This window comes from Ictidomys tridecemlineatus, chromosome 8 (genome assembly GCF_052094955.1).
Source record: "Ictidomys tridecemlineatus isolate mIctTri1 chromosome 8, mIctTri1.hap1, whole genome shotgun sequence".
NCBI classification, from domain to species: domain Eukaryota; kingdom Metazoa; phylum Chordata; class Mammalia; order Rodentia; family Sciuridae; genus Ictidomys; species Ictidomys tridecemlineatus.
The window spans coordinates 34,120,625-34,141,923 of NC_135484.1; the positions used below are offsets into that span (position 1 = coordinate 34,120,625).

A 21,299-nucleotide genomic window follows, 5' to 3' on the forward strand; every position below is an offset into this window, starting at 1 on the left:
TTTGAAGAAATGCCCAAGGTTCAAATCTAACATGTTAAATGACGTGACCATTCCTATACACAAATGAAAAAGAGGAGGAAAATTCAAAACCAATAAAAAAGTTAACACGCCATAAAAATCCTATTAGGGAAGGATAATTAAAACTTATCTGTACTTGTGAAAAGGAATATAAACAACAACCAAAAAAAGTAATCCAGTAGGCATTTATGGTTATACTTTATGTTTGTACAGAACTTCAATGTTATAGTCGACTATGAAATGGAACTGACTATGAAATGGAACTGACTGTCAAACTTCACAATTTTTTAAAGATTTCTACTTTCTCATATAGAGTTGCTATGTTACCTTCTTGTTGTGTAATGATGGAGAAATTATATAGGACCCCTGTCATCCCCAGAGGAAAGACAGACATAAAATAGGATTGCAAATTGTGAAAAGATCATAAAGGCGGACAGTGTGAAAGTGATTGTGGCTGAGAATGATTTCTATTGGTGTACCTGGGAGAGCTTTGCTGAGAAAGTAAAGGTAAAGCTGAGCCTTGAAAAGCACATAGCTAAGCAAAGGAAGGGGAGAGCTGAGATTTCCCAAGCAGTCTGAATAAAGCTTGTAAGATTGCAGAGTTACAAAAGGCTTGGTGACCCAAGGAATTTGAGCAAGGCTGGAAGACAATGATTGAGGCTCAAGAACGTCCTAGAGGAGTAAGTCAAGGCCAGATCACACAGTCCTGTGGGCTAAGAAGACTTAATGGAAAGTATAATAAAAATACCAAAGCAAAACAAGATGAAAATAACGTTTGATTTCTAGTCTTTCACTAAGTCTTTAATAAAAACAAAAGCCAATGTTCCACATAGATCAAGGTCAGCTTATATTATTTATCACATTCTGCAATCCAAGTGACTTTGAATAAATAATATAGCACCAAACTAAAACAGAGCCAATTTCTAGCAGGTGGTACTTAAAATAAACAAACACCAGAGTCAGAGAGCATTTCTGTTCAGTAGATTCAGCTATCTAAGGTGGACTTGTAATTCAAAAAGACAGAAATTTCAATCATGTATAATAATGTATAAAAACTTGCAAATAATTTTGTCTCACATTATTTTTGCTTTTATAGTTGGAATATAATGAGGATAATGTTCCTTAATATTATTGTCTAAATAAGAGTACAAGAGAACCCCATACGTGTAAAAGCAATAGTGTGGTTGATATTAGTTGTATTAAGAATTTCATTCAGCTCTTAAATCTAGAATTCTTTTTACCTTTAAGTATAGAAATTTTAAATTAGCAATTATTTTAAAGCATCATAAAATTACTTGTAATATGATATCCACTACCTACCATCTAAAGGTAAACAATCTTTACATTTTTTACATGTTTGCTTCAGATATAGTTTTAAATATAAAGTTGTATCTCACCTAAGTTCTGCTCTGTTTTCTTTCTCTAGAGTGTCTACAAGATATATAATTATTTTGTTTTATAACTTTATGTAAATGATAATTTGATGGCATTTGTTTTCTTTATCTAAGGTTTCTGAAATTTATCAATGTTTTTACATATAGACGTATTTCACTCACTTAACTGTTTCTTTTATAAAATTAAATGAACATTCAGTTGTTCATTCTTATCTGTAGGGGACTGATTACAAGATTCTACATGGATTCCAAAAATCTAGTGATGTTCAAATTCTTTACATAAACTCATGAAGCATTTGCATATAACCTATACACAACCTTCCATATATTATAAACCTGTGAATTACTTATAAATCCTAATACAATGTAATGCAATATAAATAGTTATTATATTGTTTAGGGATAATTGTAAGAAAAAGTCTGTGAATATTCAGTATAATTTTTAAACAATATTTTCAATATGCAATTGTTTAAGTCTGAGGATGTGGAAACCTATGGATACAAAGGGTTATTTTACAACTTACTTTTGCTATATTACAACTTACTTTTTTACTATATTACAACTTACTTTTGCTATTTCTGGATATTTAGATTTTTTTCTTTTTGTTATAGCAAATAGGTTTATGTTCAACATCATTTATATACTTATTTAAACATATAGTTAAGAATTTCATTAAGGGTAAATGTTTAAATGTGGAGTCCTGGATGACAGGGTTTTGTCATCTCAAAGATACTAGATAATGTCATATTGTTTTCTTAAATTATGCTAGTAATATACCTTAGTATTAGCAATGGTAAACATTTCTATTTCCCCAGATTTTCACTGGTGTTTGAGTATTATCAGCTATCTCCACATTTATATTTTAGGTTATATTCTTCAATAATTTTTAAAAATTACTCTTATTTTTAAAACATTTCTAGGTATCACAAAGCTTATGTTGCTATTATAACTATTGTTATTATTGTGTAGAAAATGCTACAGTTTTTTATAGGCTGATTCGTGTATCCTGCAATGTAGTAAAAACCTTTGTGTTTAATACTCTTCTTACTAAAGCACATACATTATTTAGTATTTCTTTCTATGAAGACAGATTAGTGGTGAATATTCACAAATTACCATATTCATCTCTAATTTTAGTATTTTTCTCTTTTTCTTGCTGGTAATTAGGTTTCTCTATGGGCCTTGCTGGTGGGTTGTTTTGTTTAATTTCATTAAATTAAGGATGTATGGTTTCTTTGTTGATTACTCTTTTATCCTTTGCTATTCCTTGAATACTGTTTCTTGAATATTGTTTCTACCTAATATCATCTGCTCTTTTCTCTGAAAATCCCTGCTAAAGTGAATATTGTTTCTACCCAATATCATCTGCTCTTTTCTGTGAAAATCCCTGCCAAAATTAGGTTGAACTTCATCTTTTCTTTTATTTCAATCATTTCTTTACCTTCCTATGCCACTTGGTAGGCAATTTCCTCTAGACTGTATTTTCTACTCACTATCTAGTAGTACCTAATCTCTTGTTTAAATCACTGTTATAGTTTGGATATAGAGTATCACCCAATAGCTCCTAGGTTAATGCAGGAATGTTCAGAAGTAAAATGATTGGATTGTGAGAGTTGTAACAGAATCAGTTTAACCTAATTTGAATGGACTGACAGGGTGGTACTTGGTAGGCGGGTGGGCTGTGGCTGGAAGGGGGTAGATGACTGGTGCCTTCCCTGGAAGGATTCACCTCCACTGTGTCCTGTTCCCCACTCTGCTCTCTCTCTCTGCTTGCTGGCTGCCAAGAACATCCCAGCATCCCTCCATCACACCCATCTGCCATGATGTTCTGCCTCACCTTGGGCCCAGAGCATGGAGTTCACCCACCATCACCTGACCCTCTGATACCAAAATAAATTTTGAGCCAAAATAAATGTTTTCTTCTCTAAGTTTTTCTTATGGATATTTTAGTCTGAAAGGCTGACTAAAATATCTACTGACTGATTTTTTTTATTTCTAATGACTATATATATTTTAAATTTTCTTTTCTAAACCAGGTTATTCTTGTATTTTAACATAGGACCCTACTTTATATAATTTTTCTAGTTCTTATTTTTTATTCTTTAATCTTCAGATCATATTTTAATGATGGTACATTTTAACATAGTTTTAGTTTTATGATTTATGAGACAAAAGGGATTACATGTTTTATGATTATATGATTTGTTTCACACTATGCTTTCTAGTTTTTAGTGTACAAATATTCTCATATTCATGGCTACCAATTTCCTTTTGTAGTTATTTTTCTCTTGTGCACTGTGCTGCTCTATAGTGAACTTATTTTTAGTTGTAGTTCTGTTTCTTTTTCCTATGGGAAAACCACTTGCTTGATTTATTGGAGAATTCAGACATACAAGGGAGAATAAGATTGACTCCATTCCCCTGTGGCACTCCGGTTTGGAGATAGGCACTAATTTTTCACTACCCACAATCCCAAAGAAAAACTGCCTGTCTGGGTTTGCAGGAAGAGTTTTCTAGACCCCTTTTCAGTTTCAGAGATCATTAGCAGTATACTTCCTTAAGTTTAATCAGCTGCATTTTCCCTCAATCTTACTGTCCAGTCCTTTGTATTAAAGACCCAAACTTTAGTTACCATCTTATAACCAAGACTAGCCTCACACCTACTACTTCACTCAGTGTTGAGTTTTGCTTGAATTTTTGCTCAACTTCAATTTTCTTCCTTGGTCTGATGCCTAGAAAAAATTCCCTTTCTTTAATGAATCAAAGTGTTTTAAAATCCATTTGCTATGTTATGGAGCATATCTAGGTGTTTAAAATAGCAGAAATGTGAAAGGTGTCATCCACATAAACTCAGTGTGGCATTTAAAGTATCAGTCATTTAAAATTAAGACTAGAAAAAAAAATTTAGTCTCAAGACTTCATAAAGAAGCATTTCAATAAAACATCTTCATACTTGAGATATTTCTTTCTAATGAAATTACAAAAAAAATTCTCATTATCTTATAGTATAAGGAAATAGGTATGCATGTGCTTAATAGTTAATGTTCATGTTGAAGATGATACTTATATAGATTATTTTACATGTAATTTTTATTCTATTTATAAGTAAATACTTATTTAATATTACTAAATTTGATATCAATAGTATATGCACATGAATACACACATATTCTTCCTATTCAGTCAAAAATCTATAATTTATATGAATTTATGTCTCAAATATTTTGCTTCTTAAATAGCTTTTTGGTCCATGCTGCTTTAATGATCAGTTGACACACTGTGACAAACCATGTTTTCATGAAACAGAAGGAAATATCACTTTTCTCTCTACATTAGTACATATTTCTTTCAGTATTGAAATTGTATGTGTGGTTGGCTGAAATATTTAGCTTTTATTATTCTTGTAAAGAAGAAGCAATAGGGTCTCAATTACAGTATGTTGTGATAGAATTCATTATAATATATTGTGGTATAATTATTATGATATATATTTGTGATCTGAACTGCTAGAACAAATAGTCTGTGATCTTTATGTAGATATTTTGTGAAACTTGTTTTCTACATGTTTTTATTTCCCCCAAATTGTTTTTAAGAACAGAGAGTCTACTATTTAAAATATCATCTGGCTGAAAGACATTTCTTTTAATGATGCTATTTACTTAATTTTTCAATCTCTTTTATGATTTCTTAATTGCTATTTATTGTGCATTTTAATTGTCTGCACAGAGCTTCAAGTGTCTTCGTGGGAGGCATTTTTCTTATTAGGATGGTAATCACTTCTCAGTACAACATTAAGTCAGGCAGAGAGCTGGCACATGGAGCTCAAGAAGCTTTCCTTGGGAGCTCTGCAAACAATACAGCTTCCTTATTCTAGCCTTTCTGAGTGTATTTCCCAAGGAAAATTAACAAAATGAGGTCTACCTCCCTCACTTTTGTGATTCTTTCCTTGAGCACACCATCAAACCATCAGTCTATAAATGGTAGGTGTAGGAAATGCTTCCTATATTCTATAGATTCAGGACATTTCTCTTCCATTTTAAGCCTAGCCTTACCTGTCATTTATTTGCGCAAGTGGTAAAGGTTAGAGATTTCTATGGAGTTTGGGGAAAAGAAAATAAAGCACACACAAAATTCATTTCAGTACATATCAGCGAAGAAGCACTAAAAGCCTATAAAATTGCAACCCTCGCCCCCGCCCTGCCCCCCCCAAAAAAGCATTCAGGATGGACAGGGGAAATGTCCTTAAGCAAGTAATCACTCATAGACTGCTATCCAACCTTGGTCTATGAGAGCAATTTTTCATTTTAGATAAAATTGGAGTAAAATGTATTGAATCTAGAAAATTTACTATCTTCCAGTACATGACAACTTTTTACCATGGCCTCATGGACTTCTGCTTCCTTATGTAGACAGCAAGTTGGCCAAGTGTTCCAAGTTCAATAGCCCAAGATTGGCAACTAAATAGCCCCTGATAAAATAGATGCATTCTACGCAACCATTATAATTTTTAGCTTTATATTTTAGATGTGCTTTTTTCAATATATATATATATATTTAGCATTAAATGAATATTTGCTACTAATATTAATATTAAAACTAATATTTTCAACAACTCACTGTCTACTTCTTATAATGTTGTCATGGCTTAATGTTGGTATTCACACATACAAGGATATACATCTATCAGCCATAATCACGTAATAAAAACTTTCTAGAAAAGACTAATAAACTAGTAAGGCGCCTCCATCTATGATTTTAAAAAAATGAAAAAAGTAGTAATTTTTATTTTTGTATCATTATGGCATACTAATTTTTTCAAAAAATTGTTCACTCTCTTAGTTACTGTAGCTATACACTGATCAGAACATTATGGAGCTGATTATAATAGATAATGTAAATATGTCTTATTTTAGATTTGAGCATGCCACACTGTTCCTTCTATGTGTGTAAGCTGCAGGTGTAATGCATCCCTCTGAGTGTACATGATGAGCTATTAGTTGAGCATGTACAATAAATAAAATTTCATTTCTAAAAGTAGTCTTAGGAGAAAATATTGAGTCTTTAATCAATTCCACTAGGTCTTCTTATACTTTTGGTAATTAAACCGAACAGTTGAATATGGTGAGAATATTAAGACCTATCTAGGTTCAAAATTCAGAGGATTATTTAAAAATCCAGAATGAATCCCTTGACAGAATTTTTTAAGTATTACATGCGAAGAAACAGATTTGAATATATTGTGATTTTGAAGAATTGCTGTATCTAGTGCTGTGTATTTTTCAATTAACAGAGAATAAGGGCAATGGGGGAAGCCTTTTGGTTATAAAATGACACAGTCTGTTAAGGTGACTTATCTTCTGTATATTTGTAGTTTTTAGATAAATGACAGATGACTTATAAATATCTTGCTGCAGTGAACCTGTTAAGCATTTAAGGACACTTATAAAAGTACTACATATAGAATAGATGGTGGATATTATTAGGAGAAGTTGTTATAATTGCTTAATGCCAGCAGACATAACAGAGGAGCCAAAGAAAATCACCTCTGTCTTGACCGTGGAACATTACTAGAATAATCTATGTACCTTGCAGTTGCAGGGACCAAAACAAGGATCCTCATTTGTGCTCCCTGAACCACTGCAGTTACAGGGTTTGCAGTCTGGGTAACCCATGTAGCCCCTGGCACACCGATCACAGCTCACTCCTCCAAAGCCAGTTTTGCAATGACAGGATCCAGGTGCCAGACCTAAGGAAAGAGGCACCACATATTTTAAAAACAAATACATAATTTGGTTCTCAAAGCTTTCTTATAGTAATCTTTAGAAGCTGATTTTGACACAAACATTAGATTCTTGCTGTCCATCAATAGTTATAGCTATTGGGTACCAAATTCAAAAGGAAGTTTGCTACATTTATGATAATCTGCAACTTCTAAAAATATCTTTCAAGAGATTCAGGATGAAAAAAGATAGATGAACTTTCAAACTACTACATAAACCATCCACCAAGGCTGTAGTAAAATTATAACAATAATTAGAAAATAGCAATTTCCACATAATCTTAGGTAATGAGACTATACTGGGAAGAATAAGTATTAACTTGTGCATCTTGATAGATCAAAAAACATACCCATCACACTAACACAAGATGGGCAAAGGCCTTGAGAATGAAGATATGGTACTTAAGACAACAATTCAGGAGTGATGGTCTAAAGACAATGTCACAGTCATGTTACTGAAGAAAAGACTGAAAGTATTCATGGAAATAGATATTTTGGACATACAAATAAGTAGAAGAGGGATATAAATGCAGCTTAAAATTCTTTTTTTATATACAGAGAAAAATAAAATATAAATTTTATCTCCACGAATGCTCTTAGAATCTTTTTCAGTAATACCATCAGTGATATTGCCTTTCCTTCATGTCTTTGGTTAGAAAAATATAAAAAGTGCCAAACAAATATATACAGGTAATAGACCTTCAAAATTCAGAAAAGTTAAGAGCAAATTAATAAAATATAGTGCATGCAAAAAAAAAAAAAGAGGGGAGGAAGAAAGCAACAATAACAATAATAAAAATCCTAGGTCCTATATAAGTTAAGAAGTCATATCAGAGAATCTCATACAAATTCAAAGCTTCTGAAAGGACAACCCCACACAAGCATGAACATACATATATCACAACACCAACACACACATACAACACATACTTATAAAACATTTTAGAAAATGAAACTCCAATGATTAGCAGTGAGTAGAAAAAGCAAACTGCAAAATCAGACTCAGGTAACAATGGCACTACTAATATATATAGAATATGAAGTAATCATATTTAATATGTTTCAAGAGATAGTATTAATATCAGTGAAACAAAAGAAATCATTCAGAAACAAAATATAGATGGAAACTTTCCTTATAAAATTACCAAAATCATTTGCGGATAGATTAATCAATTAGATATTATAAAAGGAAATCATAAACGAAGGAAATAAATACATTCATCTAATTTGGGGATACAATATCTCTAAGATTATAAAGGGTAGGAAGAAACTCAGTTTAGAAAAACATTTAAAATATAATAATCTCACATAGTGTCATTATTATAGCTAAAGACGATTATCTGAACTCTGAGAGCTGATTATATAAAGATTATTTAAGTACTGTATGTTAGAAATTCTTATGAACACCAGTGAGACACAGATATTTTTTATAACAAATAGGACATATTATTATAATATAATAATCTCACATAGTGCCAGGATTATAGCTAAAGACAATTATCTGAATTCTGAGAGCTGATTATATAAAAATTATTTAAGTAATATATGTTAGAAATTCTTATAAACACCAGTGAGACACAGAAATTGTTTATAACAGATAGAACCTATTATTATTTTTAATATTTAAAGGGCTTTTAAAAATCTTAAGACTACCTTACACTGGCAGAAAACAAAGAAAACAGATAATTCACAAAAGAAACATTTATATGTTATTAGTAATCAAATTAATGCCAAAAAGGCAGGGGAATATATTTTCTTTTACTGCTTAGTGACACAATTTGATAAAAGTAGTTCAAACCATTAGACTACATCTTGGACTCTTTCCTAAAGAGATTATGAAATCAGACGAAGCCTGAAGGTAAAGTGTATTACAAGAGTGTGGCCAATTTTACAACTCGGCTCTGTATTGAATAATATGCATCTGATATTAATGCCAATAATGATAATAATGCCAATCTTGATTATGCTTATACTTTTAAATTATAATAATTAATTACTAATCTAAAGCCACAAATATAACTTGGTAAAATCTTTGAAAAGATAAGTATGTAATTGCCACACCTGGCAAGGCACAGTGTAAGGATGATACTTTTCTGATCTGTCATTGTAGGACCTCAAGATAGAGTCAAAATTTAAAAGGTTATAAAATATTTAAGCTTTCTATTTATCATAATGAAGATATTTAGAAGAAATATATATTAAAAAGGTAAGGATAATGGATAAAAGGTAGGTGGTATGAATAACACATTGCATTGCATTTCAATATGGAATCAATATGCAATATGTTATATTGACAGAATGCTTGAATGAATATTGTTTAGATACTGGAAGTAATTTATAGAAACTGAATAGAAGAAAAAACTCAATATAGTTAAATTTGGAAAGAAGACTGGAGGTAAGGAGATCAACAAGGATACTATTGCCTGTTATTTTATTCCCTTCCTTTTAAATCATGCACCACATATTCTTTCAATTGAAAAATAGTTATATACAATGGTATTCATTAAATAATTGGTTATAATACACAAAAATTGGAAATAATAATGTCTACATTAAATTCAGTGGGTAATTGTGGTATAACCATATTCTAATGTATTATTTAGGTGCTGAAAACAGATTTTAGAGAAGGTTTTGGTGATAATAAGAAAACTCATATGTAAAGTAAAAAGAAGCATTATAAAAAATCTCTATACATTATGACAAAACCATGCAAAATGTTAATAGTAGTATCTCTGCTGAATTACCACTGCATTGTAGTTATTTTCTTACATTTTACATAACTTTTTCAACAATGATATACTTATTAAAAGGAGACAGAAGATAAATGATATTGCTGAAAATAACATTGTGATTTTGTTGTTACTGAAAAAAAAGAAAAGAAAAAGGAAAGGGGTTTTAAAATGAAAAGTGACCTCAGTAATCATTATTAAAATATTAAAACACATTAGCTTTTAATCTTTGAAGATTTAAGACTGCATATAATGCTCAAATTGCTAAGCAAGTCTGCAGTTTTATAAAGAAAGCAGGTAGGTTGAACTATACCAGAGAAACACTGCCAGTCTTTCTACTCTAAAGTCATTAGAGGGGAAAAAACCCCTATATTGTAGCCATGATTTATGTTAGTCTTTCCAAAGAAGACAAGAATTCACTCTTTGAGATATAAAGAAATGGCTCCAGATACATTTTATGAATTTCCTACTTACACTTGGCAAATGACTGCCCTAGAACTAGCTCCCAAGCGTTTTATACTAAGAAGTTAGGTTGGGATTTGATTCCTTGATGTTTGGAGTTCATTGTGGATTTTATTTCCCAAAGTATTTGGCTTAAGTGAACATCAGCCTCTTTGCCTTTAACTCATGACTACTATCTTTTATAGCTCTTTATGTACACTTCTTGCTTTCCGTATTATTGCTTCCATTTCACTATATGCTCTTCCCTGTTTTCTTTCCATTGTAGCATACACACCCTTCAGTGAATGCTGCCATTTTACACTAGCAGCCACAGAGGCTACAAAACTGTCTAATAAATAATGAGACACACAAAATAATGTAGAGACATCACAGACTTGTGATTGAGTCACAGTCTCTCCCTGTTTCTCTACACGTGTACACATACACACACACATTCACACAGTCACACACACAAAGAGTCATGCACTGCATGTCATTTTGGTCAAGGAAAGACCACATATACTATTGACGTCGTGGTTTCATAGCATTATATTGCCTGGTAAAGTTTTAGTTTGTACAAGGACATTCTAGGACATTTATACAACAACAAAATCACCTAATGACAAGTTTCTCAGAATTTGTGCCATTTTTAAGAGACAGATAACTCTGCAAGTGTGTCTATATCTGTGTGTATGTGTATTTGTCCATATATAATAAATATATAAACAAATGACTAAACTCTTCTTGCTTTTAAGAGATTATAATTTCACATAAAACTAATTTCCGACACAACAAAATCTGGTCCCTACAGGGAAAAACTGGCACATTGATAAATTGAAGGATGTGCATCATGTGAGTGGAATTCACTGTAAGTTGTTCTGAAAATGCTGGAGGCTGGCCTTCCCTGTGACTTCCTAAGGGCAGGGGCTCTCTGCGGCTCTCACCTCGGCGAGCGTATTTCTCATCCTTGACACAGACTTCAGTCAGGGAACCCATGGGATCACAATGACAAGGCTGGCATGGTCTTGGATCATTTGGTGATACCTAATAAAAATATTAAAATATTTTTCATCACATGTAATAAAAACACCCAATATTTTTCATTTCAGCCACTTTTAAGGACAAATTGGTTTTAATAATACAAAATAAATTATTTTGGGAAAAGTTACAAGAAATGAACTTTAGTACACATGCTATTTCTAAAATCAAGTTCTTCTAACTCTATCCATAGAGAAGAAGATTACAATAAACTTATTTGTTACCTACATTCAGCAGTTAAATATCATCTCTTTTAATCCTTTGTTGAATTTTGTAGAGAAAATCCCTGATAAAGAGACTTTAAAAACTATGCATTTAAGGATGCACCTCTTTTATCACCACAGTATTGTCAACATAACAGAGAAAAATAACAATGATATTTATTGGGAATATTCTAATATATATTTTATAATGAGGCCTTCCTGGCTGTTAGGTTGCGTAACCTGAGAGGAAACAATGTGACCTGGGTCATTAGGAAAACTTCAGATTATATCCCAGTGTGACCACTTACTGGCTGTGAAGCTGTGTGTGATTTATTTACTTTCTTCTAATATAAGGGTAATAAAAACAACTACAGTGATGTTACATAAATCAAAATTAAAAGGAATAATATATAAAAATCTCATAAGAATCTGGCATGTATTAAATGATTAATGTAACTACTAACTTTTCCTGTTAGAATATTTTAATGAAACAAACCTAGACTACATTCATATACTATATATGAAACATTTGTTTTCCAGACGGAATAGGAAAAGAATAAAAATACCTAAATTAGTTGTCCAGAAAATACTGAAATGCTACTAAATATATATATAGCTATGTAAACATTTTCCACCAATAAAATATGCCTTTCATATATATTTATAATTAAACTTAATTTATTAGTGAAAACTCATTTGCTAATATAAATCAGAATGTTAAAATCGCAGTTGCTTACTCATGTGATTGAATATGAATCAGTTAAGATCACAGAGCAGTTCCGAAATCATCATTTGCTTTAGACTCATTCATTCTTTTCCCATTTTGAAGTAAGAACTACATAGCTAATATAAGAGTCATGGTCTCTACCTGTAATGAGCTTACAGGGGTTACAAATGTGAAAGACTCGGGTTGAAGAAAATATACACAGTGATAAAAACGACAAACAAACAGAACCTTATTAAGAAAAAGAAGAAGGATACCCCTATAACACAATAAACTTAAATAATATTTTCCAAAAAAAAGGGACATTTAAAGTGGAGTTGGATATATGAATACATGAGTAAATAATTTGAAAGAGGGCTTTCTATCCAGAAGAACTATCAGGGCACTAAAACAAAACAAAACAAAGCACACCCTCAGTAACATATTACAAAAAAATTCTATTGAATAAAATTTAGACTCATAAATATGATTTATGATCTTAATGATGAGCTTTAGTAAACTAAGCCCTTTTAATTCATTATCATGTCTTGTGATAATTGGAAGAATATAAGTGAATCAGATTGTTCAGCAAAACTTCTAATTTATGAGATTCTATAAACATATCTACCTTGATTTTTAATTTTATTAAAGTAATAATTTTGATTAATAAATGGCTCTTTAAGTAAATATTATTTTATATGTATTTCATATACAAAATATATGAATATATAAATAAATGTACATTGTTTAGTCAATAAATCTAAAATCAAATTTAAGACAATTTTAAGATGATCATAGAAATAAATTACTTTACTTTGTAAGTTTCAATACATAAAATTTTATTTCTACCCAAATATTAAGTGCTTGCAAAATATGTGTTTTTTAAAAATTTAGTTTAGCATAAGTATTTTTATAATTATCAAAGTACCAAACGCTAGGGGCAGATTCATGACTTGACTTTTAATAAAAATTTGATCAACCTTGTAGTTACAATTATGGCAGTGTCTTACATGGGGCAACCCATAATCAGAGGACAAGCTTGAATCTTGAGGATGTGTAAGAACAATTAAAAACAGGCAGAAACTGGAATAATTTGATGTTTTAAGGGGAAAAAATTGTACTGAAGAAGATCCATATTAACAGAGAGACAGAACCAAAATCTATATATCTTTATCCCACAAATGCTTAACTAATCCATTATTAAAGATGCTTCAAGAAAATGCCAAGGAATTCAGTAAAAAGCAATGACCAGAAAGCTGAATCACCTGAGCAATTTTCAGGTGCAGCATATCATAAAATAATCAGAAGTTGGAGTTTAAATCAACATGGTTAGATGAACACCTTGAGATTCCATCAAACTGACCAAACAAAGGGTAAAAACAAGCCTTACAATTTCCAGGTGTTATTTGATGCACTGACTACCAACTAGGATACAACTGAAAATCTTCAGAGGAAGGTAACAAAATCTAGGGTCTTTACAGTGTGTTATCCAAAATGTCCTATGAAAATAAAATTATTAGTTCTAAAAAGAAACAAAGAAAAATGTGATCATTGCTTAAGAAAAAGAAGTCAATAAAAGTAAACCTTGAGGTGACTCAGGTGTTTAAATTGACATACAAAGAAGTCAATACAGGTACCGCAAATATATCCAACATAAAATAAATGACATTCACAATGAGTGAATGCATCGAGTATTTTTAGTAGAGAAATAGAAACTGTAAGAAACTTGAGAACTCCAGATAACTGAAAATCAAATGTCTCAGTTTTAAAATTCACTGGATATACTTAATTTCAGTTATTAATGGCAGAAAGAAAAGTGGCAATTTAATGGCATAACATCAGATATATTAAATTATCAAATCTAGAGAATAGGAAAAGATATATTTTTAAGAAATTAGCATCAGTGACCTATAGGATATAACCAAGTAAGCTAAATGTATATAGATGGAGTCCTAGAAGTAAAGGAGAAAGAATGAGTCTTTATCTTTTAAAGAACTAATGGCCTAAAATGTACTAAATGGGAAATAATTTAAAAAGTAAAATAAATTTTTTAATTTCAATAAGCTCAGTAAACCAAGCAAGATAAGTACAAAGAAATCCAAACATGAACACATCCCCGTCTAAGATTGAAAAATTTTTGCTATAAGGAGACAGATAACAATATGTAGATTTTGTAAGCCATTTAAGCTCTTTGTTTCTCCTCTTCTTCCCATCATCCTTTTACTCATCCTTCCTCTTATACCAACAAACATTTATAAATGTAAATTATTTGCTTGCAGACCATACACCAATAGGCTATAGGCCAGATCTGCTCTACAGGCCAAGGTTTTTTTTTTTTTTTTAATACATGTTAAAACCGTTGAAAGAGAAATATAAAAAAGAACATCTTGAAATCAGCTAGTGAATTAAAGATGCATTATATATAGAAGAACAAATATACAAAGGATGATTACATTCTCATAAAAAAACAATTCAGAAAAGGTACTACATTAAAGTTCTTAAAAAAAACCCATTTCTATAACTATTATGGAAATAAAGACATTTTCAGATATCTTTAAGTAAAATATCTTAAAAGATAATTTATAACTAGTAGTTCTGTAGAAGAAGTTACTCAGGAAAAGGGCAAATTGACAGGGTAGAATTGAAGGTTATTATAAATGGCACATGTATATATATGTTCATGTGTGTGTGAATGTATATATGTGTGTGTATATGTATACACATATATAAATATGTGTATATGTATATAAATATACACATGCATTTCAACTGTAGACTGTGATGTGTGTCAGCATATGTATGTATGTATGTATATATATGTGTGTGTGTGTGTATATGTGTGCATATATTTGTAAAATTCTTTTTTCTTCATTTATTTTTTTAAAACATGAATTGAAACAAAAATTACAACATTGTACTGTGGGGCTTACAAGCAATAAAGGAAAATAAAAGCCCAAAAGAGAGGCATAGATTGAACTATGCTATTGCAGTTCTCCTAACTGTATGTGAAGTATCATATTAGTTAACTCTGATAAGATAGTGATAATTTTAGAATGTATGTATTGCAATCACTAAAGCATGAACTTATAAAAAGATAATACACAAGGTTATAGCTAAAAAGATGACAGAAGAAATAAAGTGGAATAGTGAAAAATAGTTGTGTATAACACAAAAGACAACAGGAAAAAATGTAGGCTAAGAAGTTTCTGAGGAAAAAAACACGTAGCAAAACCTATCCATAATGGTAACTATGTTGTATACATGGACTAAACAACTTAAAAAGTGCAATTGCCAAGATAAAAACACACATCTATATAATTATTTATAAGTGATCTACTATTTTTTTATTAGCAGAAACTCACTTTTTATTGATTCTTTTTAGTTATACAGCAATCTACTATTAAATGAAGATACCAATAGGTTGAAAGTAAAAAAAGTAAAAACATATAAATGCAGAGTAAGCATAAGAAAGCTGTTGTAGCTTTATTAATTGGAGACAAAGTTGATTTTATGACCAAAAGTTTCACCTGAGATTAAGTAGACATCTTCATAATTATTAAAATGTCTACTTATAAAATATAAAATATAAAATGTAAAGATATAAAAATTTTGTAATGTGACTGCACCTAATTACAGTACTTCAAATACATGGAGAAATAGTAAAAAAAAAAACATGAAATGCAAGAATCCATAATCATAAATTGGATTGATCTATGTGTGCAGAAGTAAAAAATGTTAGGACAAACTATCTCAGGTACACATAATCATTTACCAAAAGACCATGCACTGCGCCACAAATAAGTGTCAATAAACTTCTAGAGTTTGGCATCTTAATGACTACATTCTCAGAAAATATGATATTCAGTGTAGAACACAATAAATATATGATTTATTGAGAAAGACTACATATTTGGAAATCAAACAACTAACATACAAATACTTGGAAATTAAATTTAAAAAAAGAAATCACGAGAATTAGAAATTATTTTAAATAAATAATAATGGATATATAAAGCATTTCTGAAATTATGGGAAGCAGCTAAAAGTACTTACTAGAAGAAAATTTATATATAAATATGTTTATTATAATAGAAAAAAGGCTTCAAAATAATCTGTTTCCTTGTTGTTAGGTAGTAAGATAATAAAAAATTGAAAACTAAAACACGTTAGAGGAATATTGTAAGCATTGTAAAATAGAAATCAATAAATATAGAAAAAGGTAAAAAATTTTTGAAAACATTTAGAAAACTGATAAACTCCTAATAAAACTGATCAGTAAAAAAAAAGCGAAAAATAAAATTCAAACTTTTAGGAATTAAGGAAGTGGTGTCAGTATACATACTCTACAATTTAAGAAGAATAAGGGGGTATTAAAGAAAAATATTTTATTACAAAATTTGACAACTTATCTAAATTAAACTAATCCTTGGAAAACTTTAATGTATCGAAACTGATCCATGGAAAAAATACAAAGTGTATGTAGTCTTATACCAATAAAAATTAATTTCATTACCACATGTTTTTCTATGAAGAAAACAAAAAGCTTAGTTTTAGTAGGGAATTCTATTCTAAAAATATAAGAAACATTTAAAAACAATTAATACCACTTCCTTAATTCCAATTAATTTCAATCTCACATGAGTAATTTTTGAAATCATAGAATAAGGAAACATTTTCAAATTCATTTTTTGAGACCATTGTATGCCAATTCAAAAACTGACAAAGGCATTACAAAAGAATTAAACTTTAGAATGATATGCCTTATACAAAAATATAAAAATCCTTAATTAAGTAAAATCATCTAATAAATAAAGATTATATTTCATAATCAGGTGGTATTTAACCCATAAATGCAAAGTTGGTTCAATATTTAAGAAATCAATGCAAATTTACCACATTAACATATAAGAAGAAAACAATTAGATTTATTTCAGTGGATACAGAAAAGCATCTGATAAAATTGAATAACGTTTCTTTAATTTATTTCTTTAGCATCCTGTAGTTTTCATTGCAGAGGTCTTTCATCTCTTTCATTAAGTTGATTATCAAGTATTTTATTTATTTTTTTGAGGCTGTTTTAAATGGAGTGCTTTTCTTTCAGAGGATTTGTCACTTGTACAGAAATGCCTTTGATTTATTGGTGTTAATTTTATATCTTGCTACCTTGCTGATTTCCTTTATTAGTTCTAGAAGTTTTCTGGTGGAATTTTTGGATCGTCTAGGTACAGTATCACATCATAAACAAACAGTGATAATTTGAGTTCTTCTTTTTCTGTCCATATCCCTTTAATTTCTTTCCTCTAATTGCACTGGCTAGAGTTTCAAGAACTATGATAAATAGAAGTGGTAAAAGAGGGCCTCCCTGCTTTGTTCCAGTTTTAGGAGGAATGTTTTCAATTTTTCTCCACTTAGAGTGATGTTGGCCTGGGGATTAGCATAGATGGTTTTTACAATGTTCAGACATGTTCCTGATATCCCAAGTTTTTTAGTGTTTAGAAGATGGAAAGATCTTGGATAGGCAAAATTAATACTGTCAAAATGACCATACTACCAAAAGCACTATAGAGATTCAATGCAATTCCAATCAAAATGTCCCAGTGACATTCCTCATAGAAATAGAAAAAGTAATCGTTAAATTCATCTGGGAAAATAAGAGACCCAGAAGAGCCAAAGCAATCTTTAGCAAGAAAAATGAAGCAGGTGACATCACTATACAAGACCTTAAACTATAATATAGAGTAATAGTAACAAAAAAATGGCACAGTATTTTCACCAAAATAAACCTGTAAACCAATGGTACAGAATAGAAGACACAGAGACAAATTCACATAATTATAGTTATCTTATATTAGACAAAGGTGCCAAAAACATATATTGGAGAAAAGATAGCCTCTTCAACAAATGGTGGTGGGAAAACTAGAAATCCATATGCAACAAAATGAAATTAAACCCCTATCCCTCACCATAAACAAAACTCAACTCAAAGTGGATCATGGACCCAGGAACTAAACCAGAGACTCTATGTCTAATAGAAGAAAAAGTAGGACCTAATCTCTATCATGTGGAATTAGGCCCTGACTTCATTAATAAGATTCATATAGCACAAGAAATAAAATCAAGAATCAATAAATGGAATGAATTAAAACTAAAAAGCTTCTTCTCAGGAAAAGAAACATCAGTGAAGTAAAGAGAGAGCCTACAGAATGGGAGCAAATTGTTACCACATACACATCAGATAGAGCACTAATCTCCAGAATATATAAAGAACTCAAAAATCTTAACAGCAAGAAAACAAATAACTCAATCAATAAATGGGTCAAGGAACTGAACAGACACTTTGCAGAAGAGGATATACAATCAATCAAAAATATATGAAAAAATGTTCTACATTTCTAGCAATTAGAGGAATGCAAATTAAAACTACTCTAAGATTTCATCTCATTCCAGTCAGAATGGAAGCTATTAAGAATATAAACAACAGTAAGTGTTGGCAAGGATATGGGGAAAAGCACACTCATACATTGCTGGTTGGACTGCAAATTGGTACAGCCAATATGGAAAGCACTATGGAGATTCCTTGGAAAACTTGGAATGGAACCACCATTTCACACAGCTATCCCACTCCTTCCTTGGTTTATACACAAAAGACTTAAAAACATCATACTACAGGGACACAGCCACATCAATGTTTATAGCAGCCAAATTCACAGTAGCAAAATTGTGAAACCAACTTAGATAGCCTTCAGTAGATGAATGTATAAAGAAATTATGGTGAGAGAAAGGGATTCAGTTTCATTTTGATGCAAATGGATTTCCAGTTTTCCCAGCACCATTTGTTGAAGATGCTATCCTTCCTCCATTGCATGCTTTTAGCCCCTTTATCAAATATAAGATAGTTGTAGTTTTGTGGATTGGTTTCTGTGTCCTCTATTCTGTACCATTGGTCCACCTGCCTGTTTTGGTACCAGTACCAAGCTGTTTTTGTTACTATTGTTCTGTAGTATAGTTTGAAGTCTGGTATTGCTATACCGCCTGATTCACACTTCCTGCTTAGCACTGTTTTTGCTATTCTGGGTCTTTTATTTTTCCATATGAATTTCATGATTGCTTTCTCTATTTCTACAAGAAATGCCCTTGGGATTTTGATTGGCATTGCATTGAACCTATAGAGAACTTTTGGTAATATCGCCATTTTGATGATGTTAGTTCTGCCTATCCATGAGCAGGGTATATTTTTCCATCTTCTAAAGATCTTCTATATCTTTCTTTAGGGTTCTGTAGTTTTCATTGTATAAGTCTTTCACCTCTTTTGTTAGGTTGATTCCCAAGTATGCTCTTCAATAGACGAATGGATAAAAAAATGTGGCATTTATACACAATGGAGTATTACTCTGCATTAAAAAATGACAAAATCATAGAATTTGGAGGGAAATGGTTAACATTAGAGCAGATTATGCTAAGTGAAGCTAGCCAATCCCTAAAAAACAAATGCCAAATGTCTTCTTTTATATAAGGGGAGAAACTAAGGACAGAGTAGGGACGAAGAGCATGAGAAGAAGATTAACATTAAACAGGGATGAGAGGTGGGAGGGAAAGGGAGAGAGAAGGGAAATTGCATGGAAATGGAAGGAGACCCTCAGGGTTATACAAAATTACATACAAGAGGAAGTGAGGGGAAAGGGAAAAAAATACAAATGGGAGAAATGAATTACAGTAGAGGGGGTAGAGAGAGAAGAGGGGAGGGGAGGGAAGGGAAGGGGGGATAGTAGAGGATAGGAAAGGCAGCAGAATACAACAGACACTAGAATGACAATGTGTAAATCAATGGAAGTGTAACTGATGTGATTCTGCAATCTGTATACGGGGTAAAAATGGGAGTTCATAACCCAGTTGAATCAAACTGTGAAATATGATATATCAAGAACTATGTAACTTTTTGAACAACCAACAATTAAAAAAATTTAAAAAAATAAAAATAATAAATAAATAAATAAAATTAAAAAAAAGAAATTATGGTATATTACTCAGCATTAAAAGAAAATACAATCATGTCATTTGCAGATAAATGGATAGAGTTGGAGAATACTATGCTAAGTGAAGTAAGCCAATCCCCAAAAACCAAATGCTGAATGTTTTCTCTGAAATGAGGATGCTGACCCATGCTGAGGATTGGGGGGGGGGAGGAATGGAGGAAATTTAGATAGGGCAAAGGGGAAGGCAGGGAAGGGAAGGGGGCATGTGGGAAGAAAAGATGGTGGAATGAGATGGACATCATTACCCTGAGTACATGTATGAAGATGCAAACGGTATGACTCTACTTTTTGTACAACTAGAGACATGAAAAATGGTGCCCTATATGTGTAATAGGAATTGAAATGCATTCTGCTGTCATATATAACAAATTAGAATAAATATTCTTAAAAGAATGGCAAAACAAAAGAATTGAAAGAAAGTAGCAAAGAATAAAAGCCTTTACCAGGTTAAAAAATTCAGTAACTCTTTATTATAGAAACTCTGCTTGTAATAATGAGTTATATAATTTTACTAATTTATTTTTTCAGCAGATTCATCTTTGGAATGAATAGGAACAGGAATGATTTATGGGTGTTGCTTTTATAGTATCCTGCTACTTTGATAAATTAATTTATGAGTTCTAGAAGTCTTTTGGTGGTGTTTCTCAGATCTTCTAAATATAGGATCTTATCATTGGGAAACAGATTATTTGAGATTTACTTTTCCTATTTGTATTCTTTAATTTACTTTTCCTGCCTTATATTTTGACAAGATTTTCATAGACTATATTGAATAAAATTGATAAAAAGTGGGCATCTTTGACTTATTCCTATTTTTAGAGAAAATGGTTTTAGTTTTTCATCATTCAGAATAATGGCCTTAGGTTTGTCATATATAACCTTTACAATGTTGACATATGTTTCTTGTATCCCTAGCTTTTTTAGTGATTTAAACATGAATGGGTATTATACTTTGTCAAA

General features: G+C 31.0%; 1 protein-coding gene across 1 annotated transcript in view; it reads right to left on the reverse strand.

Moving 5' to 3' along the window:
- Nucleotides 1-21,299, reverse strand: part of Lama2 (laminin subunit alpha 2) — a 572,217-nt gene that overhangs the window by 316,936 nt on the left and 233,982 nt on the right. Inside the window, exons 9-10 of the mRNA XM_078019194.1 lie at nt 11,307-11,406; nt 6,999-7,159 (exon numbers count right to left, since the gene is read on the reverse strand). Of these exons, the coding sequence (XP_077875320.1) occupies nt 6,999-7,159; nt 11,307-11,406 (261 nt within the window). The remainder of the gene's footprint in view (nt 1-6,998; nt 7,160-11,306; nt 11,407-21,299) is intronic.